At 40.9% G+C, this 24,967-nt stretch overlaps 1 protein-coding gene across 1 annotated transcript in view; it reads left to right on the forward strand.

Moving 5' to 3' along the window:
• Positions 1 to 24,967, forward strand: part of Sos1 (SOS Ras/Rac guanine nucleotide exchange factor 1) — a 92,876-nt gene that overhangs the window by 28,102 nt on the left and 39,807 nt on the right. The window contains exons 2-9 of the mRNA XM_036170480.1: positions 704 to 829; positions 5,807 to 5,938; positions 7,521 to 7,685; positions 9,429 to 9,638; positions 11,418 to 11,561; positions 14,980 to 15,090; positions 15,171 to 15,269; positions 24,797 to 24,924. Coding sequence (XP_036026373.1) covers positions 704 to 829; positions 5,807 to 5,938; positions 7,521 to 7,685; positions 9,429 to 9,638; positions 11,418 to 11,561; positions 14,980 to 15,090; positions 15,171 to 15,269; positions 24,797 to 24,924 — 1,115 coding nt within the window. The remainder of the gene's footprint in view (positions 1 to 703; positions 830 to 5,806; positions 5,939 to 7,520; positions 7,686 to 9,428; positions 9,639 to 11,417; positions 11,562 to 14,979; positions 15,091 to 15,170; positions 15,270 to 24,796; positions 24,925 to 24,967) is intronic.

Consider the following 24,967-nt stretch of genomic DNA (forward strand, 5'->3'; position numbering starts at 1 on the left):
AAAACACGCACGAACATACAGAGGTCAGAGTACATTCTTACTTTCCACATAGGCTCTCTATTGCTCCTGCTGTGCTGAGTACTCTAGGCTAGCTGGCCTGCCAGGTTCTTGGCAGTTCTTCTCTCTCAGACTCCTACCTGGCTGTAGAAATGCTGTAATTACAAATGTGTAATTTGTGTGTAGATCAAACTGGTCACCAGGCTTGTGCTTTTATCCTCTGAGCTACCTCCTTGGCCACATGTTGGTGTAGGTGACGTGGTATTCACAAATATCTATTCAGTTTGGACTGTGCATGCTCTGCATAGTACTAGATGCGGGATAGTCATTAGTGGCCCTGACGACATGTCCTCTTGGGCCTTATCATTGAGTAAGGAAGGTAGAATTAAACAAGGTACAGAGAGACCCACCAGAGGTCAATTTCACCCAAGAAGAATGTTAAAGAAAGTTTAATCACCACACTAACTAGGCTCTGCTCCCACTCCCGTTCTGCATCTCATTGCCAACCATAGTGTATGCAAAAACTGTGAAATTCCGGTTGGGTAACTGGATCTCCAAAGGATATTAATAGCGTGCATGGTGCTTGAGGCTGCGAACAAAGGTTGAGAAGCCCTGATTTTTGGACAGCATTCAATCTGTATTTGTAGGCTAGTCCATATTCTTTAGTATAAACCCACATTTTAATTACTTCATTTTTTGTTTATAGGTTCAGGGGCAAGTTCATCCTACTCTCGAATCTAATGATGATGCTCTTCAGTATGTTGAAGAATTAATTTTGCAATTATTAAATATGTTATGCCAAGCCCAGCCCCGGAGTGCTTCAGATGTGGAGGTATGACAAATGACCGCTTTTGTCCCATGTTGACTCTATGTATTTCTAGCCTGTGTGTGTGTTGTAAGTGTTTGCTCTTCAGTTCATCTGTAGATCTTTATAGTGGGTATGTGACAGCTTATGTCTTAGCTGTGTGACTTTCAGATGTGACTTTTCAGTTTGAATGAACAACTTCATGTTGCTACTAGAATGGTCTTTTCTTTCCTTTTTGAGACAAAGCCTCTCTGTATAGTCCTGCTGTCCAGGACTTCGCTATGTACCCCAGAGAACTCACACTTTGAACAGTAGAACATGTACAAAGGTTTCATTTCAAAAGCATATCCTTTAACTTTCATAAAGTTAAAGGATTAATAATAACATACCTGAATATGTCTGAGGGAGAAAAGTAGAAAAGATTGGGATCAGAGAGAGGAACTTGCAAACTGCACTGGTAACTGTTACAGTGTAGATACACAGCAGATGTAGATGTGGTGGGACTGACAGGGTAGAGCTGAAGATCCCAAGGTACGGCACTTACAGAATGAAGATGCCAAACACTGGCATTGTATAAACCTCTACTGCCAGCACTGGGGAGGTAAAGGCAAGGAGGTTTCCAGATCAACTTTGACTGTATAAGGAGTTCAAGGCCCTCCTGGGCTATGTGAGACCCTGTCTCAAAAAGCAAAACAAAAAGAGTCCAGGAGAGTGTTCTGTTTATTCTTATTCTTAACTCCTACAAGCCACAGGACTTCAGATAGGTGTGGAAGATTGCTGTTTCAAAGAAGCAGCTAATGGGACCTGGCCTCTGAGTTACGGAATAAGTCATGGGGGAGGTCTGGAGTTCAGCTGAGACAGTTAAGTGTCTAGGAACATTGAGGGTCAGGGGTGTAGCTCACTGACTAGGATACATCAAGCCTCAGGTTCCATCTCCAGGGTCGGCCCCACCCTGCACTCCCCTCCCCAAGGAAAAGAAAGGGAAAAAAACAAAGAACATCATCAAATAACAGGTTTGGAATGTAGAAACGATTGTGTACATGCACTTCTCATTTCTTAACTCATTTCCAGTAGGTTCTCTGTGGTGGTTTTGTTTTGTTGTTTTTGTGATAGAATCACCTGTAGCCCAGTTTGGCCATGAACTCAAATGCTGTATAATAAAGAGTGACTCTTAATCCTTCTGCCCCCACCTCCCATCTGCTGGGATTTCAGGAGTTCCCTGCCAGGCCTGGCTAGTTTCTTCCCATTCCCATTTAATTGTTAAAGTCAGATTTTTATTCACAATTTCTCTTAAATACCTACTTACGTTGCTTCACAGGATCTTGAGTAGCACTGCTTGCCTGACTATATCACATCAACAACTTCAGCTGAGTTTTCGGTTTGATCCTTGCTATGTTCTCCCATGTTTGCCAGAAGCCAGACTTAGGATATCTAGTCCATTAGAAAGGGCTTACAGATCTCACCTTGCTTATCACTCTGATGTTGGTACAGTCTAGGAATCTGCTAATCTGCTGACACTGCAAACACAAATCAGATCTTTTCACTTATGTTTACAAAACTATGCTTGTCTCATTTCATCTTTAATATATAGACTAGGAACAGAAAGTCATACTAGATTCTAATGTGTAGGCTTTGGGGCTGGAGATAGTGTTTTGCAAGACTGTAAGAATATGACAATAACAAAAATGTTAGTCACTTATTTAGTAACCTTTATCATTTCTTTTCAAGCATTTATTTTTATTATATTTAATTATGTATGTGTACACATCTGTGTGTAGGTATGTACACAAGTGCAGGAACCCACAGAGGCCAAAAGAGTTGGATCCCTGTTTTTGTTAGGGTTTCTATTGATGCAATGAAATACCATGACCAAAAAGCAAGTTGGGGAAGAAAGCGTTTATTTGGCTTACACTTCTATCATGGAAGGAAGCCAGGACAGGAACTCAAACAGAGCAGAAACTTAGAGGCAGGAACTAATGCAGTGGCCATAGAGGAGTGCTGTTTACTGGCTGGCTGAGCCCGCTTTCTTACTAGCCCAGAGACGGCACCTCCTATAATGTGTGTGGGCCCTCCTCCATCAATCACTAATTAAGAAGATGCCCCACAGGCCTGCCGATAGCAGATCTTATAGAGACATTTCTCACTTTGGGTTCTCTCCTCTCTGATGACTCTGTTTGTGTCAAGTTGACATGAGACTATCCAGCACAACCCTCTGGGCTCTCTCCTCTCTGATGACTCTGTTTGTGTCAAGTTGACATGAGACTATCCAGCACAACCCTCTGATCAGGGTGACAGGCTCTTGTGAGCTATGTGATGGCAGAGCTGGGAATCATAGTCCTGTTTCCTGGAAGAGCATTACTTGCTCTTAACCACTGAAATTTTATAATTTCAAAGTGCTAGTTTATAAAGTTCTATATCCTTACAGTAATCCTATGGAGTACCTTTTTCTTTGCTTATGTATTTGAAAATTGACAATCAGAAGATAATAGACATAAATGAAGATTTAAGGCAAAAAAAAATCAATTTTCTGGAACTGGAGAGATGACTCTCTGGGCTGCAAAATCACTTAGTGCATCCATCGATCATCCAAAAAGAAATAGAGAAAAGACCAGTATGCTTCATGAAACAAGGGCATCCCTGTTTGAGTTAAGTTTCTGTATAAGGGTATAGTGTAGAAACTATTGAAAATGTACCACTTAGCTTGACCATATGTGTATGAAGATGTGCCACATCTGTGTGAAGGGAACAGCTTGCAGAGTTTCTCTCCCACCATGTGGGTTCTGGGGATCAAGCTCAGCTCATCGGGCTGCAAGTGCCCTAATCTTCCTGTTTCACCAGCACGGAGAGAGCGTTTTATTTCATTGTTTTTAGTTTTGTTTTTGGTTGTTTCATTTTGTTTTTAAGTTCACATACAAAGTAGTGGGTGAAAAATATTTTTACATTCATTGGTGTGTGTGTGTGTGTGTGTGTGTGTGTGTGTGTGTGTGTGTGGTCAGGATAGGGCGAGGAGAGGGTATGCTAGTGTGTGTGTGTGGTGGGGGGTCAGGGTAGGGCGAGGAGAGGGTATGCTAGTGTGTGTGTGTGGTGGGGGGTCAGGGTAGGGCGAGGAGAGGGTATGCTAGTGTGTGTGTGTGGTGGGGGGTCAGGGTAGGGTGAGGAGAGGGTATGCTAGTTCAAGCATGCATGTAGTTTGTAAAGTCAGAGGACAGCTGCTGGAGTCTGTTCTTCCACTGAGGTTTCTGACTCTGGGGACTGACTTCATGTCCTCAGGCTTGTGCAGCAAGTGCGTTTCGCCTTGTATGCATTTTCATGCATAGTCATTCCTCTCCCCCATCCCTCCTGTCCTTTCTGATGACCCCTCCCCCCAAACATCCTCCTTTGACTGTCAAGTCTTGTGTTTGACACTGTCACTCTGAATTGAGGTTCTCAAGTGTTAGGAGTCACATGACTGGAGAAGAGCCGCCGCCTTACCGGAGCCTGCTCACTTAGGAGGCAGGAGGCCCTGGTGCAGTCCAAAGCACAGTGCCCGAGTGACTAGAGAGCAGAGGGAGGAAGGGGTACTTGTGTTTGGATGTTAGCTTCCTCCTCCCTTCCCCCACGCCTCTTGCCCGGCCACTGGTTTGGACTTTGTATCACCTTTATCTCATAAGGATAGCAGCATCCCGGCAGGCACGGTTCCAGCTAGGCAGTTGCAGAGATTTGCTACTTTTACTTTTTAACTACAAGGATTCTTTGACTTCTGACTAAACTCTACTTCTAATGTAATTAAAACATGCAGTTTTAAGGACTGGCGCCTGAGCAGCCTTGACCGTAGGCTGAAGAGAGGTTAGATGACCACATCTGCTCCTAGGATGCCCTATATGTCTGCTTCCCCACACCTAGCTCTAGAGTGTCTGTGGCTCTGCATTTACTGCTCAGACTTCCATTCCGGTTTGTGCTCAGGGGCAGTGTTCAGTTTCATCTAGTTCTCTGAACTGCTAGTTGAACACTGAGACTTTGTTAAGGTTTTGTAATACTGACCTCTGCTGGCTCTAATCGAGGTGCACTACAGATGGGCTTTCAACACCTGCAGGAGTGGGGGACTCGCTACCATAGAGGCCATTCTCTGAGTTTCGATCTTCTTTTAACCATGCACCTTCTAGATGTTAGATCTGAAGTAGTTTCCTAAAAGATGGAGCCATGCTTTGCTGTTATCAGTGCAGACCACTGAGTTTTCATGACTTGTAGACAGTTTTGAGAGAAAATAATCTCACATGATGGTTGAAGAAAAACAAATCTCTGGGGTTTTAATTGAAAATGCTACTGGAATTTATAATTGGGATTAAAGTAAGGATGCAAATAAATAAGAATTTATTGAGGCGATAGTGATGGTACATGCCTTTAATTCTAGCACTTGGAGGTAAGCGTTTTCTGAGTGTTTGAGGTCAGCCTGGTCTACAGAGCGAGTTCCAGGACAGCCAGGGCTACACAGGGAAATACTGTCTTGCAACACCCCTCCCGCTAAAAAAATGATTGGAGTTGTATTTGCTAAACAAGTGTAGGTCTCCTTCCTTGAAACTGTGAGAGCGATGTTTAAAGTGACCTATCAGTCTTGCTATCAGCATTAGTGAAGGTGGAATTCAGGGTGTAATTTCCCGGGTAATTAAAGTGTGTCTAATACCTCAGTCACCTAATTAAGAAACAAATACATTGACAACCACAGGATTTTTGTTCTGTTTTGGTTTGGTTTTTCGAGACAGGGTTTCTCTGTGTAGCTTTGCGCCTGTCCTGGAGCTCACTCTGTAGCCTAGGCCGGCCTTGAACTCACAAAGATCCACCTGCCTCTGCCTCCCCAGTGCTGGGATTAAAAGCATGTACCACCACTTCCTGGCTTTATTTTATTTTATTTTATTTTTGTTTGTTTTTTGTTTTTGTTTTTTATTTTTTAACCACAGGATTTTTAAAATTATGTGATGAACTCTTTCATTTATTTGTTGTTTAGATGTTATATTCTTATTTTCTAAGGAACGTGTTCAAAAAAGTTTCCCTCATCCAATTGATAAGTGGGCAATAGCCGATGCCCAATCAGCTATTGAAAAGAGGAAGAGGAGAAACCCTTTATCTCTGCCAGCAGAAAGAATTCATCATTTGTTAAGGGTAAGCTGAAATCCTGCTGTCTTGCTTTTGAATGGCAAAATAACTGAACAGTAAAACCCTTTTCAGTTTTCCAGGAATTCATGTTGTGGGAAGGGGTCTGTGATAGTGAATATAGATAGGGCAGCATGGTTTAATGAAGCTTCATACCAATAGTAATAAGCAAATTGAAGAGATTGGGAAAAGTTACATTGTATGTAGATTTTGTTTACCCCAGGGCTTGTAAAGTTTCTGTCTTGCTGGTCAGACCTTGTATCCTGTAAAGCTTTTAAAATCTGTTAGCATTTTGTGTAGGAACTGCAGTGAGTGGGGTCTGCGTTATTGGGGAACACAAGTTCCTCCAAGATTACTACCTACATTTAAGTCAATAGCTTTAATCTCCCCAGAACTAACAGAAAATGCCAAGAATCCTCATAGTGCCAGTTTTGTTTCTTACTGTGACAAATTAACACATAGTACCTTATTGAAATATCTAAAACCTTAGTGAAAGTTTTTATTTTTTATTTCATTTATTGCCCTTTATTGCCCATGATGGCCTTAGCCTGAGATTTGTGATCTTCCTGCCTCTTGTTGTGTGAATCCTTATATGGTCTTTTAATAAAAAACAAAAAACCAGAACCAGATATCAGGGTGAAAGCTGAAAGATCAGAGAAGCAGAACAGCCAGCCACTAGTTCTTACCTGTAGGAAATCCTCAGCTTCAAGAGAGTGAGTTCCTATTTCCTCACGCCTTATATACCTTTCTCTGCCCTGCCATATTACTTCCTGGGATTAAAGGTGTGTGTACTTCCCAAGCAAAGGCATGAGATCCCGAGTGCTGGGATTAAAGGTGTGTACCACACTGCCTGATCTCTATGTTTAATCTAGTGGCTGGCTCTGCCCTCTGATCCTCAGGCAAGTTTATTAGGGTGCACAGTATATCACCACAGCCTCTGCCTCACAAGTGCTGGGATTAAAGACCTGCATTGTTCTGCCTGCCTGACTTTTATTTTTTCCTCTCGTTTAGAATTCTTCCTTTAGGAACTTTTAGTCCCACAAAAAGAACATACTCTCTATGATGTCTAATAATAGGACTATTTAATATGCTCAGTAGCACATTGCATGATTTTTTTTTTTTCATAGAAAGCTAAGAATGTGCCATAAGGCTCCTTGGGGAGCCTAGGTTTCTTGGGAAAGTATTGAGGTATAAGACTAATAGCTGTTCCTGAATGCCAATATTACAGACACTTGTTTGGTAAGAAAGGTTTTGTGCAGTTCTCCCATGCATTCCTGCTTGGTGACAGAGACCATGGGCTCTGACTCCAGTCTTAGACTTTCCTGCCTAGTGACATGGATTGCTCATGTACACCATAGGAACAGCTCTTCCTTTTCTTAGCTTGCTTTTTTCAGTTCTCTGTGTGTCTTCTACATAGGTAGGCATGCATCTGCATTTCTAATGATTACACCAGTGAAACTTTAATTATTCAATGTTGGTAATGACAAGCTTTGGTGACAGTTAAGCCAAGTTGTATGTTTTTTATTTTTTAATCAGTATGTTAAGTTTACTGTATATGATGCTTAAACATGCTTTCCTTTGCATTTTTCAGGAGGTTCTGGGTTATAAAATTGACCACCAGGTTTCTGTTTACATAGTAGCAGTATTGGAATATATCTCTGCAGATATTTTAAAGCTTGTGGGGAATTATGTAAGAAATATCCGGCATTATGAAATCACCAAACAAGACATAAAAGTGGCCATGTGTGCTGATAAGGTGAGCGCCTTGGTGCTTTATCCTCCAACTTTCCATAGGCTTGGTTAGATGCTGGTACGCTCTTCAGAAGGAATAGAATTAGGGGGCTGGGGATTTAGCTCAGTGGTAGAGCACTTGCCTAGCAAGTGCAAGGCCCTGGGTTCGATCCTCAGGTTAAAAAAAAAAAAATAGAAGAAGAAGGATTGTGTACTGCATTTTATGTTGGGGGAGTATTTCTAGTAATCTAATAGTTTATATCCAGGTTGTATAGGATAAGGTAGAAAAGTCAACATCCTAGATGCCTTCCCAGGGAAGAAGGTATTTTCTGATGGCATTCTATTGTGCTTTCTTCACACTCATACATTCTCATTACCAAATCCACTTATGTTTTAGTGTTTGTTCTTATAGAATGATCTAGAGTGAAATCAATGACCTGATCTGTAGAATTACAAGTGTTTTGATATTTTAAAATGGATAAGTACTTGGTTTTTTGTTTTGTTTTGTTTTTTGTTTGTTTGTCTTGTTTTTCAAGCCAGGGTATCTCTGTATAGCTTTGCACCTTTCCTGTAGCCCAGGCTGGCCTCGAACTCACAGAGATCTGCCTGGCTCTGCCTCCCGAGTGCTGGGATTAAAGGTGTGCGCCACCACTGCCTGGCAAGTACTTGGTTTTTATGATTACAAATTTGAAACTGAACTATAAAATGTTTGCTACTTCATTTTAAGAGTGTGTGTGTGTGTTTACATAAGGTTGTGTATACAGTGCACATGCAGGGACTCGAGAAATCAGACAGGGCGTCAGATCCCTGAACCTGAAGCTACCGGAAGTTCTGAAATGCCTGACATGGCTGCTGGGAACTGAAAGTGTAGTCTGTGTTCTTCTTAACCACTGGCCATCTCTCCAGCCCTTCTGCTTGCTACTTTCATGAACCATATAAGTAAACTATTGATGTGTATTTATTATGTGCCCTCACAGAAACGAGATACAGAAAAACATATTAAAAGGGGCTGAGATGTAGTTTAATTTGTAGAGTGCTTGTCTAGAATGTGTAATGCCCTGGGTTTGATTCCAGTACTGCATAAACTGCACATGATGTGTGAGCTTATCATCTCAGCACTCGATGTGGAGGTGGAAGGATCAAACATTGATGCTAACCTTGGCTGCAGAGTGAGCTTGTGGCTAGCTTCGGTTACTTGGGACACTGTCTCTAAAGTTTAAATATATTAAAAATCCTAACGATTTAGTGCCAGTGTTGTTGAAAGGTGACTTACATTGTAGCATAAGGTGAAGTTTATTGTAGTTACACTTCAGAGGTCCACAGGAACGGGCAGGGTGAGTTACAACAGTAATAATTGTAAACTTCTTTAATGTATGTGGATGCTTTACCTGTGTGAATGTCTGTCACTATGATCATGCCTGGTCTCCATGGAGGCCAGAAGAGGGCATCAGATCCCCTGGAACTGGAGTTGTGAGCCACCATGGGAGTGGGGAATGGAGCCCAGGTTCTCTGGAAGAGCACCAATTGTTCTTAACCACTGAGCCATCTCTTCTCTCCAGCCCAATTCAAAGAATTCTTAGGGATGGTTTGTCCTCTGGTTTACACCACACACACACACACACACACACACACACACACACACACACACACACTATGGTATGTGTATGCCCTCTTCATGAAAGAAAAAAAAAGAATTTCTAGGGCATTTACCTTCAAATTAGACTAGATTATTATTTTACACTTTTGTTTTATGTCTCTGACTACATAGGTATTGATGGATATGTTTCATCAAGATGTAGAAGACATAAATATCTTATCTTTAACTGATGAAGAGCCTTCCACCTCAGGAGAACAAACTTACTATGATTTGGTAAAAGCATTTATGGCAGAAATTCGACAATATATAAGAGAATTAAACCTAATTATAAAAGTTTTTCGAGAACCCTTTGTCTCTAATTCCAAATTGTTTTCATCTTATGTAAGTATATTTTATGCTATTTTTGTATGTGTTGTTAAATTTCACTTCAAATTTGAACTTACATAATTCATGACTTCTAATTTGACAGTTTTTTAAAAGTTATGGGACTTAAATTCATGATCACAAATAAAGTGCTATAGCAGTTTCAAGAGATTAAACATCAGAAATTGAAAGATGAAATCTAAAATAGACTAATTATATAAGAGAAAAGAAATCACCTAATAATCCATTTATTTCAAGGAAGAAAGCCTCTTGTTTAGGTGGAAGATATGTTTGATTCATTTGACTCGTTGGAGTCATTTAACTGATACTTACCAACAGCAGCTGTGTTGCTGGACACCATATTTAGATGAGTAAGAAACAGCCCTTCTCCAATTGTGAGGGCTAAGCTGGAAACGTGGAGTGCATTCAGGTGTGATGAGCACTTACCAAATGTTCTGGAAAAGATAACTGTCTTGTAACGGGAAGGAGAACACTCATTTTCTGGCAGTGAGAATGGTGGGATTTAATGCAGATACGACATAAGAGAACTGTTTTCAAATATGTTTTGATTTTATTTTATATGTGATTGTTTTCCTGTGATGGCCAGAAGAGGGCATTGGCTCTCCTGGGACTGGAGTTGTAGATGAATATGAGCTGCCCTGTGGGTGCTGGGAATCGAACCCTGGTCCTCTGAAAGAGCAGCCACTGCTCTTAACTGCTGAGCCATCTCCAGCCCCATAAGGAAACTTTTTAAGACAAAAAAATGTGGATAGTGAATGATGAGATTACAAAGAGGAACAGCCACACAACCTCACCAGAAATACATTTAAAGTAGGTATCGCTTACCGCACACAAACCACTCTCCAAATTCATTAGACAGAGATAAAAATCACTGTAAAATAGTGGTCAATAGATGTTAACAGAACAGAGACAAATTACAGCTAAGCTGTATGGGATGACCAGCCGCTTTACTAATGCGGTGTAATGACACCCCATCTGTTTACACGGGTGTCTGGAACAGGCAGCTGCATAAGGACAGGAGAGCTGTGCTTGCAGGGACTGCGGATAAAACAGTGTGGCTGTTCTTGGTCATGTGCTTGTCTTTGGTGGTGACCACTTTAAGTATTCTGAAGCTACTGAGTGTACATTCTGTAAGTACATTTTATAGTGTACTTCAATGATCCACACATAGGAATTGTATACATACTTAAAATATTCTTTTTGGTGAGATCTTATGCATTTATTTCTCCATAATTTAACCCAGTTATTGTCAAGCTATAAGATACTTTCTTGCCTTAGACAGTTTCTTGCAGTCCCATCCACGTTATCCTCAGCATCCTCACTCTCAGAAAACCAGATATTTTATGAAATGTTAATCGACTCTCAATAGAAAAACTACACAGAAGACAAAAGAGTATCAGTTTTGTTGAGTAGATTATGAAAATGTTCCTTCCTTTTTTCTGCTACTTGTCTGGATAAAGCTGTAGTTTTCTTCATGTACTTCAACCAAAATATCACAGCAGATTTAATGCAGAGACAGACAACAAGACCCTGTTGTTCTCTGGTAAACTGTATTGAGGATTTGTAGCGTATGAAGATGTTCTAAAACAAAACGATTGACAGAGGCATGTATTTTTTAATTGTATATCATGAAAAAAGGAATTTTGAAGGTTTTTTTTAATTGTAAGTCATTAAAATGTTTCAGTATATTAAACTTTGATTATAAAATGATTTTATTTACTAAAAGATACCTTACTATACAACATGATTGAGTATCTCTTTCCCTTTTCTCCACAGGATGTAGAAAACATATTTAGTCGTATAGTAGATATACATGAACTTAGTGTGAAGTTACTGGGCCACATAGAAGACACAGTAGAAATGACAGATGAAGGCAGTCCCCACCCACTAGTAGGAAGCTGCTTTGAAGACTTAGCAGAGGTAAGTACTATGATACAGCAAAGAAGTCTGTTTCCAAGTCTACATTTACCCTAAGTGGGCTCATAATTCCAATTCCAGTTCAAGTCACAGGTCAGTAACTTATTTTTGCATTATTGCTCTTTTGTCATAGAGGCATTTTCAACATTTATTGTTATCAAACACAGAAAAAGTTGTATTTCCCAGGTTCAAACATGAGTAACACTCCAGCCAATCCCAGTGTGTCACTGTGAGTCTTTCACAGAAAGACCAAGGCAAGCTAGTGGGTCGAAGCTTGGCTGAGGGTCTCACTACTCATAGCTTACTGCTTGGAGCACTGCTAGTTACTACTTGTGTGGCTCCAGGCAAGTTACTAACATTTTGCTTCTCTCTAGACATTTGTAAATAAGGATAATAACAATAACAGGACTCAAGATTTTTTGTGAAAATTAAGATAACCTCCCTTCAATATTTGGCTAATTCCCTTTACATAGTAAACTAGCAACAGTACTGAGCTTGTGGAAAAGACAGGAAGAGAGAGGAGCTGGGGATGTAGCTTTGTTGATAAGGTCTCCCTAGCACAAGTGGAGATGTCGGTTCAGTCCTCAGGGCCATATCAACTGGTTATGGTGGTGCATGCCTTGCAACCCTTTAGTCTCAGCAATGGGAGGTGGCTGCAGGAGTATTGGAAGGTCCATGTCATTCTCAGCTACAGAGCTGGTAGGGTGCCAGGCTACAGCTGTAAGAGAGTCTTAGTTCGTTTCCTATTGCTGTGATGAAACACCATGACCAAAAGCTACTTTATGAGAAAAAGGGTTGTTTGGCTTACAGGTTACAGTGTATCATCAGGGGAAGTGGAGGCAGGCATTAAAACACTACGGAGGGAGGGCAGCTGCTTTCTGGCCTGCTCGGCTTGCTTTTATAGAGCCCAGGACCATATGACAGGGATGGCACCACCCACAGTGGACTTGACCCTTCCACATCAATCATCAGTCCAGGCCAATCGGTTGCGGGTATTCTTCTCACTTGAGGTTCCCTCTTCTGATATGACTCAGTCTTGGGTTAAGTTGACAGAAAACTAACCAGCTCAGAATTCTGTTTCAGAAACAGACAGACAAAAACAGTGAGGTGGGTAGGAACCTCCAGGAAATTCAGAAACTGGAAAAGAATGCTAGAGGAACTGCCTAGTACAAAATGGCAGAAGAGGGACAGAGTAAGACAGATTTGTCTGCTGGGCAGTGGTGGCAGCACCTGGGAGGCAGAAGCAGGCCCATCTCTGAGTTCAAGGCCAGCCTGGTGTACAGAGTGAGTTTAAGAACAACAGCCAGGGCCATACAGAGAAACCCTGTCTCAAACAACAACAACAACAAAAGAGTTGTCCTTATTTGTGGTCAATATTTAGCAAATACAGAAAACTATTCTAAAAAACTAGGTAAGTTGACTGTGGTGGCTTAGGAAAGATGAGCACTTCTATGCTGTCATGCCCCTTGGGATATAGAACATTGAAGGAAAGCTGCCATGTGTTAGAAGATCTCAGAAGAAAGTAGACAGCTCTGCCTATAAAACATGGTGCAGGCTTCACAGCCTGAGCTTGGTCTGGGTAAGTTTCAGCCCTAAGAGTTCAGCCCCTAGAACTGTGGTACAAAGAGAACTGACTCCTAAAAGTCCTCTGATCTGCACACACTTGTACATGCATACATGTACACAATGATAATGATGATGACATTATTATTATTGTTATTATTATTATTAAAGCCTAACTAAAAGTTGTGACATATTTAGGTTTATCCAGGATGTATGAGTAAACAGGAATACACAGTATGCTGTATTTATGGATGGAAAAAACTCACTATTACATTTATGTTAGTAGCCAGTGTACAGCAAGTTGATCTTTAATGTCTAAGAATGAACCTGGGTTATGCTGCAAGTTCTAGGGTAGTCTGTGCTAGCTACACAGACTTGAATCTCTCACCCACCCCCATGCCAGAAGAAAAGAGACAAGACCAATTTAGAGGAGCAGCAGACTGAGGAGACTTGCTCTATCACAAATTAAGATTTATTAATTGGTAATATCAGAGTATAGTGTTGCTGCCAGTGTAGACACACAGTGGCACAGAATGGAATTACAGAGTCTTGGTATTAATCAGTAGAGACAACAAATTAATAATTAAAAAATGAGGAGTTGAACAAAAATGTCAGGAAGGACAAGGGCTTGAAACATTACCTGCTACATCGCACCTCACTGTGACCAGAGCTCCAGTCTGAAGTGTTTCCAGACCTGGTATTCTATTAAATCTTCAGAAGTAGTTTAACAACAACACTAAGGGCAATTGATACATAAAAACCATTTGTCTTATTCTTTCTTGCCTACTGTATCTTCCACTTGTGTCTTGTAGATTTAGCTTTTATAGACCCGAACACTTGTGAGGATCTGAAGCTCTGTGTGTTTCACATGTAGTAGGTCAGAGGATAGTCTGTGTAAGTCAGTTGTCCCTTCCACACTGAGGGTCCCAGGGACTGAACTAAGGTCACCAGGCTTGCTGACAAGCATCTTTACACATGGAGCTGTCTCTGCCCTTCCTAACAGCACTGAATTGAAGATGGACTCTGTATTTCCTCAGCAATCATCAGTACTCTTTTAGACCTAGCTAGGAGACCTTCACTTATTGATGATTCGTCATGCTAATAATGATGGTATTTTTTTTTCAGTTTGGATTGTTGGTTTTATGAAAACGGCAACAGAATTTTAGATGATAGAAACTGTTACTTCTGTTTTACAAAAAATGGAAAATAAACATCCAATACCAAAAAAGTTTTTTTTGGATTTATTTATTTTATGTATTTTGCCTACATGTATGTGTGTATATGTGCCACATATGTTCCTGGTGCCCCCAGAAGCCAGGAGAAGGCACCAGATATCCTGGAACTGGAGTTGTGGGTGGTTGTAAGCCACTGTGTGGGTGCCTGGGTCCTCTGCAAGAGCCACAAGTGGTCTTAACTGCTGAGCCATTTCGCTAGCCCACCACCTTATATCTGAAAAAATAAATACCTGGCATCAGTATGCTAAATATCCATGTCTTACTCAGTCATACACATCTGTTGTCTGTTGTTCAAGTTAAGTCATGCTGTTTTCTAGAACCAAGTCTGCCCTCTCTTAGGACAACTTTTGAGTTCTCCTGGAATCCTTGACAGAGAAGTATCTTAGTGTACATTGATCCTATTACTTAAAAGAAAGAACTAATGTATTCTTTTACTTGAGAATATTAGATTTATTCTGTTAAAATTATGCTATCCATTCAATTTTCATTTGGAGTCTTTAAAAGAAATGTTTGTGTAGATATGTTCATAATTTATTCTTTTATATTTTGGGTGGTGAGTCATATTCTACCTTGGAGAAAGATTATTTCTGATTATTCTTGTTTTACTGTCCTGATTTTTTAAGGAGCTAGCATTTGACCCATATGAATCATATGCTCGGGATATTTTACGGCCTGGGTTCCATGACCGCTTCCTGAGTCAGCTGTCAAAGCCTGGGGCAGCGCTTTATTTGCAGGTAGAGTGATTATCAAATCAGATTTCACAATGTCAGAAAAATAAGCTCTTAAAAAGAATTGAAATCACTTCCTTTTTCAGTCAATAGGCGAAGGCTTCAAAGAAGCTGTTCAGTATGTTTTGCCGCGGCTGCTGCTCGCTCCCGTGTACCACTGTCTACATTACTTTGAACTTCTGAAGGTAAGAAGTTCTCGTTGGTATTTATAAAGCATTCGGGGTCTTTTTTTTTTTTTTTTTTTTTTTTGCCACTTCATTTGCAAATTATTATCTGAGCATCCACATACACTAGTGTATATTCATTTTCTTTGTCCAGCTGAGAAGCAATTTTAAGTAAATCGGTAGAAGAATAGCATGTTTATTTTATTTTCAATCATGTGGCCGTTTTGCTTAGATGGGTGATTCTGCATCCAAGTCTCCATTTGAGGACCTCAGTAGTCACAGGGATTCTCATCAGAGACCCAGTATAAAAATAAGGCTAAAGCAGGACTTAGTTCAATAGATTTTCACAGTTCAGCTTTGCAGTTATACCTGTTAAACTCACTATTGTTATTTTAGAAGCAGTGAATTTGTACACTAGTAAAAATTCTCCAATTGATCATAGTTAAAATATTAAGAAGTAATGCAATCCTAAATGATTAAATAGCCACATAAAACTGTAAAGTTTAATAATTTATAAATAAAAGCAAGAAGCTTTGATGAGGATTTGAAAGGCTATAAAATCTGAGCAGCTTAATAAGAAAAATTAAGTGCTAGCAAGATGAAACTGGCTGGCACTTGTCACACAGCCTGGCAAGTTGAGTTCAATCCCAGGAGCTCACAGAAAGGTGGAAAGAGAGAACCAGTGCCACCAAGTGGTCCCTGACCTCCATGTACATGAATGCCTGTACATGTGCACATAGGCACGCATGCATGCGCACAGAAACTTAAGGGACAGAGAGGTACCTTAGCGTTTGCCTCTCTTCTAGAGGACCTGGGTTTAGTTTTGAGCACCCACACTGGACAGCTGACAAACCACCTGTAACTATAGCTTCAGGGATCCAGTGCCTTTGCTGGCCTCTCTGGGTACATGCACACACATAGCATATACTCACAGGTGCACACACACACAATTCAAAATAGCTTTTTAGTGAACAGAGTTGGTTGGTTATAATTGCTCTCACCTGTGAGATTGTGCTTGCCACCTAGCCTAATCATTTGAGTTTGACTCCTCGGTCCCACATGGTGGAAGGAGAGAACTGACTTCTGCAAGCTATCCTCTGACCTAGCTCCATACATGCACATGCAAGTGCGTTCTCTCTGTCTCTCTCTCTCTCTCTCTCTCTCTCTCTCTCTCTCTGTCTCTGTCTCTCTCTCTGTCTCTGTCTCTCTCTCTGTCTCTGTCTCTCTCCCTCTCCCTCTCTCCCTCTCTCTCTCTAAAGATTTTTTTTTTTTTTGAGACAGGGTTTCTCTGTGTAGCTTTGCGCCTTTTTCCTGGAACTCACTTGGTAGCCCAGTCTGGCCTCGAACTCACAGAGATCCGCCAGCCTCTGCCTCCTGAGTGCTGGGATTACAGGTGTGCGCCACCACTGCCCGGCTATATATATATTTTTTTAAAAGAATGCTATTTAAAATAATCTGGGTATAGTGAATCAAACCTACAGTACCTGCATTTGAGAGACTGAGGCAAGTGGATTTACTATGAATTTGAGGCCAGGCAAAGCTATATAGAGAATTCTAGGCCAATCTGGGCTACAGTATGAGACCCTGTCTTTGGGGGGGGGGGTGGAAGGATGATTTTCATTATACAGATAATTAAGATTTCCAAAAATTATAACTGTGGTAATTGAATTTTAAGAATATCCTTTAGGACTTTAGGACTTAACATTTTTCTACTGATTTAAGAATGTGTAGCCCTGAATCATATTATGACTTACATAACATTGCAAAGGAAACAGTATATGGTTAGTACACAGAAGGGAAACTAATTGACCCACAGACTTGTCTTTTGTTCCATTCTGGATTCTTTCAACATTAATGCACTGCTTGTATTTTTACTTATTTTGCATGTGTATTTATAAGTAAATGCACACATGTGTGTGCGCACAGTGTGTGTGAGGCCAGAGGACAACTTGCAGAGTTGGTTCCCTCCTTCCACCAAGTGGGTCCTGGTGATCCAACTTAAACATGGCTACCTATCAAGCCACCTTGCCGGCCTCGCTTGGACTTCAGTTTGTATTTGTTGTATATGCTGTTCAGCTTACTTTCACTGAGCAGAATTTTCAAGGTGTACTACTGTATATCATGTGAGTAGGTGGTACCTATGTGTGTGTGACAGAAGTCATCATTGGGTGTCTTCTTCAGTTACCACCTTGTTTGGAGGTGTCTGACAATGTCTACTATTGAACCTAGAATGTGCCAACCCAGCTAGAATTGCTGGCCAGCCATTTTTAGAGGTCTGCCTGTCTCCACCTCACCAATGGGTTTTTGTTTGTTTATTTTTTTTGAGATGGAGTCTCTTTGTAGCTCTGGCTGTCCTGGAACTTAATACATACACCAGGTTGGCCACAAACTCACAGAAATCTGCCTGCCTCCGCCTCCGCCTCAAGTTCTGGGCTTGAAGGCGGGTGTGTAGTACCTGACTGTAAGTGGGTACCAGAGACCTGAACTCAGGTCCTCACACTTGCACAACAAGCACCTTAGCAACTGAGCATCTTCCCAGCTGCTCAGGTTCTGTTTTGAGACGCTGGTGTCATGAAACAGTCTAAGTAAATGGAGTAATGAGCAGTATACACTAGCATATTGAAAGTGTTGTAAAATGGTGTAATACAGTAGTATATTTGAACTTACTTAGGGAAGCTACAGGAGAGGTTCTAATGTTCAGTCAACCCAAAGACACCAACACACACACACACACACACACACACACACACACACACACACACGATTCTTATTCTAACTTTTCTCTCCTTGGGGAATTGTTGTTCTCCCAAATGTCCATCTATACTTGGTAATTCTGAGACAGAACTGATTGCATGAGTCAGGGCAGATGGAGGTACCAAATGCTAAGATTTGAAGAGCAGTTGGACCCTAACCATAATTTAGCTGTATATTGAGTGGGTTTTGGGATCTTGTAGACATTGCAGTCTTTCTGCAAGCAAACTCTGTGGCTAGAGAAAAGTCACTTTGCTTTCTTGAGCCCTGGTTTCCTTTCTATAGAATGCTTATTTCCCTGGGTAGCCCCATTAGCTTAAAACACTGAATTTTAGAGGTCACTTCGTGTAAACACTTAAGTGTTTTCATCACTAGAGATGTTTCTTATTGTCCTTAACACGTCTCCCCGCTTTTCCCACTTTGCTGCCTGTCCAGATCTCTGATTTTCTTCTGTATTCACAGTCTTTATTGGCCAGCTTGGATCCCATCCATGACGCCAACTTGATTCTTTTCTCTCCCTTACTGGCAGCAGCATCTCATGATTTAAAACATCAGAATTGGATCTGTGTTCCGCAACGTGTGTCCATTCACAGTGTTGTCACCTTGGTATCACCTAAACAGACACACGAGCCCCTTCCTTATCTGGTCTTTGTACATCCTTGAACTCTCAGGTCGAAAGGTACAATTGGCTCCCTGGCACGTGCAACAGGAAGTCTGAATTCTTGAGCTTCTCTGCTTGCTAGCTCTCAATTTCATCTCAGGAGTGAGTTAGTCCTGCCCATGAACATCAGCCGCCCTGGCTGTGCTGGTTCAGTGCAGGGCTGCTTTGGCTTTCTGTTTGTCCCACTGGCCTGGTGGAATCCCTCCTTCTCTGGCTTCCCTTTTAATCGGCTCCCTGCAGAACATCCCTTCGTTCCCTGGGCTTCTCTTTCCACTAACCTAACTGTCTTCAGATCTCTTTCTAGAGTGAGCCTGCCTCATCTTCAGACAGTATGATCCTTGAGAAATAGAACAAAGCCTTTGAATTCTCACGCCTAGCATAGTCCTTGACATTTAAGCCATTTATTAAATAAATGCTTATTAAATGAGTAGCAAAAATGAGTATTTTCTTAAAATTCCTATCAATGTGTTGTGCTGTATTTTAAAAGAAATTTAATTATAAATTTTATGTGTACATGTTTATTTGGGGGAACTTAGAATGCCTTAAACTTTACAAATTCATAGGACGAAATTGTGCTGATATTAGCATAATACTGTCAGACTCAGAAATAGAGTAATTTGGTAGTTGCTAGAGGTTGGGGACATTGGGAAGATATTTGTCAATGGATATAAAATTTCAGTTAGAAATGAAGAAAGAAAGAATTAGGATTAATTGAAATATGATTAAACTGAATTTAATAAGCTCACTCAGGAAATATTAAAGCACACAGATTTGAGAGATTAAGCTAAGGGACTTTGCCAAACTTCCAGTTAGTTTACTAACAAGTGTTGCCTAGATAATGGAGGAAGATAAAGGAAATGAAATAGACTTCTGATCTCATTAGAACTGAAATTTGCTTTTGTGTAAGCTTGCTCTTTTAAGCCCTTCTCTTACCAGAAGAGTTTTGTCACAATCCTCCAATAAAATGACCTTGGGGTTGGGGATTTAGCTCAGTGGTAGAGCGCTTGCCTAGCAAGCACAAGGCCCTGGGTTCAGTCCTCAGCTCTGGTAAACCAAAAAAAAAAAAAAAAAAAAAAAAAGACCTTGGTGGCCAGCTGCGTATTCCTCTGTGAACTCAGAAAATGTGGCTTCACCTCTAGATGAACGCATAGTAAGACTACAACATTATAGCCCACTCTAAAAGCTGAGGGAAATTGTAATTGGGACTAGATCCCCTTAAGCATTAGCTAGGGCTAGCCCCACACTAACTGAGTCCTCCTGTCTCTGAGGGCTTGGGTGAATTCCTCACTGGATTGAGTCTTTTCTCATGACAGGAGGAATGAATTCAAGAGATCTACTTTAGTCTGGTGTAGCCCATGCTTCCAGGATCCAGGGCCTGGAACAAAGGTGTGAGCTAGCCTCGGCTACAAAGTAAGATCTTACCTCAGAATGAAAAATACATACATACATACATACATACATACATACATACATACATACATATGAGAGAGTGTGTACATTATGGTGAGTACAGCAAATAATAATGTCAGTTTTGATAATTTCTGTGAGTAGATTCTAAGAATTTACACCTGAGAAAAATATTTGGAAGTACATATTGTTAAACCTCTTATTTTTATCAAGCACCTTGGTGTATACTATAAATATATATAATTTTTACCTGTCAATTAAAAAGTAAATTTTTTCAATTAAAATTTTTTTATTAAGCTTTTATCTTTGATCATGTGTATGTGTCTGTGTGAGTGTATCTATGTGTGTGCTGTGAGTGCAGAGGCCCTCAGAAGCTAGCATTTAAACCCCCTGGATCTGAAGTCACAGACAGTTATGAACCTGGAGTGGATGTCAGGAATCAAACTTGGGTCCTCTGGAAGAACAATGTGTACACTTAATCACTGAGCCATCTTTCTGACCTAAAGTTTTACTAATTTTAATACTACTCAAATTCAAAACATTATTTCCACCAAACTAGACAGTCAGTCAGTCCTTAGACCTGTTGACAAGCTAGAGACATTCAAGACTTCCTTCTGCACTTGTGAAACCATCTGCTCCCATAACGTGATTCTTCTGTAGGAAGCTTTGTTTGCTTTATTAAACAAAATTAGACTGGCTTGTTAGGACTAATTATAATGACCAAGATTCTGAATATTAACCAAGTGGTTAAACAAAATAAAGAACTTTAATTAATATCCTGGAGAGTTACCCCATTCTCTTTGCAATATTCTGGATCCATGTAACTTAAGGGAAAGTAAGTTTCTTTCATTTTAAAAATCAGGTTAAGGGCTGGGGATTTAGCTCAGTGGTAGAGCGTTTGCCTAGCAAGCGAAAGGCCGTGGGTTCGGTCCTCAGCTCCGAAAAAAGAAAAAAAAATCAGGTTAAAGTCTGTTATATGTAGCATGTATGCACTAATACTTTCTAAGGCTGACATAGCAAAATATAAACATAGTGGCTGAAAACAACAGTGCTTTATTCTTCTGCTCTGGATGCTGAACTCAGGAGCTGACAAAGCCTGCATCTTGGAAGGGTCTAGGGAAGAGTCCTCTCTTAGCCCAGAGGAGGCAGCCATCCAGGGTTCTCCTTGGCTCCACAGGTAACCTCACTCGAGGCTTTGCCAACTCTCTCTGCCTCATGTCCATCACTTCCCATTCTTTGTGTCAGTGTCCAGGCCTCCCTTTCCTTAACACAGTCTCTGATCGTAATCTAGCATGATCTCATTGGACTAAACCTGCAAAGACCTTTGTTCTAAGTCAGTAACTTTTCGTGTCATTTCAGTTCATTGGGTGCATTAGTGAAAAAGTCTTTGGACTGACAGCCATGAGCAGTCGTGAACCTGCCTGTTCACCTAAGTAAATGGTATTCATTCTATCTTATGTTGGAGAAAAGTAGTGTCTAGAAATAAAATCATTAATTTGTCTCTTCCTTTTAAAAGGGAAGCCATTCTAGCTATTCTGTTTACTAATAACTGAACTCATAGAATTACCCACTATGGCAGTGGGAAAGGATGTGATCCATCAGTAGAGTGCTTGCCTGCTATGCATGAGGTCCTGGGTTCAGTCCCCAGTACCACAAAAACCAAGAACCTCAAAATTAAATAATATGTACAATTTATTTTGTGTTAAAATAATGAATTTTTATTCTTCAGAATATTTCTGTGAATATTGTTTTTTGGTTTTGGTTTTTTGAGATAGGGTTTCTCTTTGTGGCCCTGTAGTCCTGGCTGGCCTCGAACTTACAGAGATCCGCCTGGCTCTCCTCCTGAGTGCAGGGACTAATGGCATGCGCCACACCGCCAGGCTTATCCTTTTCCTTTGACAGCTCTTTTATACCATCTGTCTCGTAGGATTTCCTGGGAGCTCCATTGTACATGCATTATACCTCGATAACTACTTTGCTTCTTTCTGTTGGTCAGGGGGCCAGAAGTAGATGTGAACAAGCCTTACTCTTTAGCCCAGGCTGGCATAAAGCTTACTCTGGAGCCCAGCTAGCCTTAAAGCCGTGGTGATCCTTCTGCTTCAGACTCCCAAGTGCTATGTTAGTTGAGCTACCACACCTGGCTTCCCCACTGCTTCTTTCTAAGGAACCAAGGGTAAACAAGGGTATGAGTGGCTCCTTTCCTGTGAAAAGATACATTTTATCATCTGTATAGGACATACACATTTCCATTGTGCTTTAGAATATGGTTCCTTAGATGACATTCAGTGTATGTATATTCGATATAATCTTAGTAGAGAGAGTGCACTTGATAGGTAAGTTTGCAGTGTTAGTAGCAGCCACCCATGGACAGTAACAAGAGATGCTTCTGCTGTCATTTATATATGAACTACTACTCCTTTGTTTCTGTGGCAACAGTAAGCCATCTCTTTAAGGATAATTAGCTTCAATTATTTTGCTTCATTTCCCAGTTTATATCAATGTAAATAAAAAGAAAAGAATGCACATACAGAAAGGTCTTTATTAGTTGGGTGTGGTGACCATATACCTTTAATCCCAACATTTGGGAGACAGGCTGGTAGATTCTCTGTGAGTTTGAGGCCACCCTAATTGACATAGTGAGACTTCTCAAAAAAAAAAGGTCTTTACTATGCTGAAATGTTGAAATGTTGGATGCTTGCCTATTAACTATGAAGGCAAAAAGAACACTGAAAGTATTTCATCAGGAAACTTTATGGAGATGGAGCTATACTGACAGTGCTTTGCTAGCACGAGGTTCCAGCTGGGGCACTGTGGGAGCCGGACGTGGGGTCCCAAACCCTAAGGGGAGGCAGGAGGGTCGAGAGTTGAAAGCCAACTGAAGGCACACAAGACCCTGTCCCAGAAAAGGGGGAAAAATAATGTTGGGTTGTGGTTTTAAAAAATACTAATAGTGGAGAGATGGATCAATGGTTAAGAGCCACTGCTCTTCCAGAGGACACGGGTTCAGTTCCCAGTGCCCACATGTCAGGTGGTAACTTTCTGTATTCTAGTTCCAGGGGGATGTGACATCCTTTTCTGGTCTCCAAGGCACATGGTGCATAGACATACATGTAGGCAAAACACCCACACACATAAAAATAAAAACACAAGCAGTATTTTTCATATGCCAATATATTCCTTATGCAAAATGAAAGTTAAGTGATACATAAAAGACTGAAACAAGAAACAGTTTTTGAATAGAAAATCAAATGATCTCTAAACAGTTTTTTCTTGTATATGCTTCCTATTCGAATTTTGTACATTAGGTATATTTGCTGAATTGGTAATATAAAAGGACAGGAGCTGGAGAGAGGGCTCGGTAGGTTAGACTACTTGCTGCTCTTCCAGAAGACAGGAGTTTAGTCCCCAAACATCCGTGTTGAGTTGTTCAGAAACACCTGTAACTCCAGTACCATCATCTGATCTCTGAGGGCACTGCACTCACACGTATAAGTACACACACACATACACAAAATTAAAAATAGATCTATACTTGAGACAAAATACAGAGGAGACAATATTCTGTCTAGTTGTCAAATCTTGCTCTGTATGCTACTGACTAGAATGTCTCTTTACATTTGTAAGGATGGTTTTTGTACATTTATTCATTTATTTATGTAAAGGGATGAGCAGAGGGATGGGAGCACATGTTTTTGAGAACAACCTAAGGGAGTCAGTCTTCTCATCTTACTGTGTGGGTCCTTGAGATTGAACTGAGGTCATCAGGCTTGGCAGCAACTTGACTTGCTAAGTGATCTTGCCAGCCTTGAACTTTATTTTTTTTTTATTCTACACTTAAGACTATCTCTATGTGCCAGGCAGTGATGGCACACGCCTTTAATCCCAGCATCCAGGAAGCAGAGTCAGGCAGATCTCTGTGAGTTCTAGGCCAGCCTGGTCTATAGACAGCCAGAGCTGTTACACAGAGAAACCCTGTCTGGAGGGTGCAGGGGGTGTGCATATCTCTGTGCTAGGCACCATGCTAAGTCCTATGGAGTTAGAAGCAGTTCTGTGCAGTTTCTTTTCAGGACTATGAGTGCTGAGTGTTCCTCACACAGAGAACCTGGTAACAGATGGTAATGAGACATATTCTGGGTCTGGAGCTCAGACTAACCTCAGACTCCCAAGTGCGAGAATTACATGCATGTGCTACCAAACCTTGTAGAAACAAGGAGAACTGCTTTTTTCTTCAGGGACAGCTTCTTGGGTATCTGAGGCTGCCTCTGCCTGCTAAGTACTGGGATTACAGACATCTGCTACCATATCTTCTTTCTGTGATGTCAGAGAATAGAACTCAGGGCTTTATGTGTGCTAAACACATTACCAGCTATATCCTCAGCCCAGAAAAATGCTTCAGAAATAAAGTTAGAGGCTGGGGAGATGGCTCCATTGTTAGGAACACTTACTTGTTGCACTTGCAGAGGATGCAGGTTCAGCTCCCAGCACCCACATAGTGGGCTCCTACCACCTGCAACTTCAGTACTAGGGCATCTGATAGTTTCTTCTGACCTTCATAGGCATGAAGCATGCATGTAGTACATGTTCATATATGCAGGCAAAATATTCATACACATAAAATCTAAAAAGATGCGTTTATAGACCATTCAAGTTGCTGGAGTAGAAAAAGTTGAATGAATGTTAATTTATCCTTAAATAAGTGAGGTTATTGTTTGCCCTTTGCACTTCACAGCAGTTGGAAGAAAAAAGTGAAGATCAGGACGATAAGGAGTGTGTGAAACAAGCTATCACAGCTCTGCTTAACGTCCAGAGTGGCTTGGAAAAAATATGCTCCAAAAGTCTGGCGAAGCGAAGACTGAGGTGAGTATTTTCACTTGAAACCCTCTTCCTTTCTGTCCTGAAA

The sequence above is a fragment of the Onychomys torridus genome, chromosome 21 (assembly GCF_903995425.1).
Source record: "Onychomys torridus chromosome 21, mOncTor1.1, whole genome shotgun sequence".
Classification (NCBI taxonomy): domain Eukaryota; kingdom Metazoa; phylum Chordata; class Mammalia; order Rodentia; family Cricetidae; genus Onychomys; species Onychomys torridus.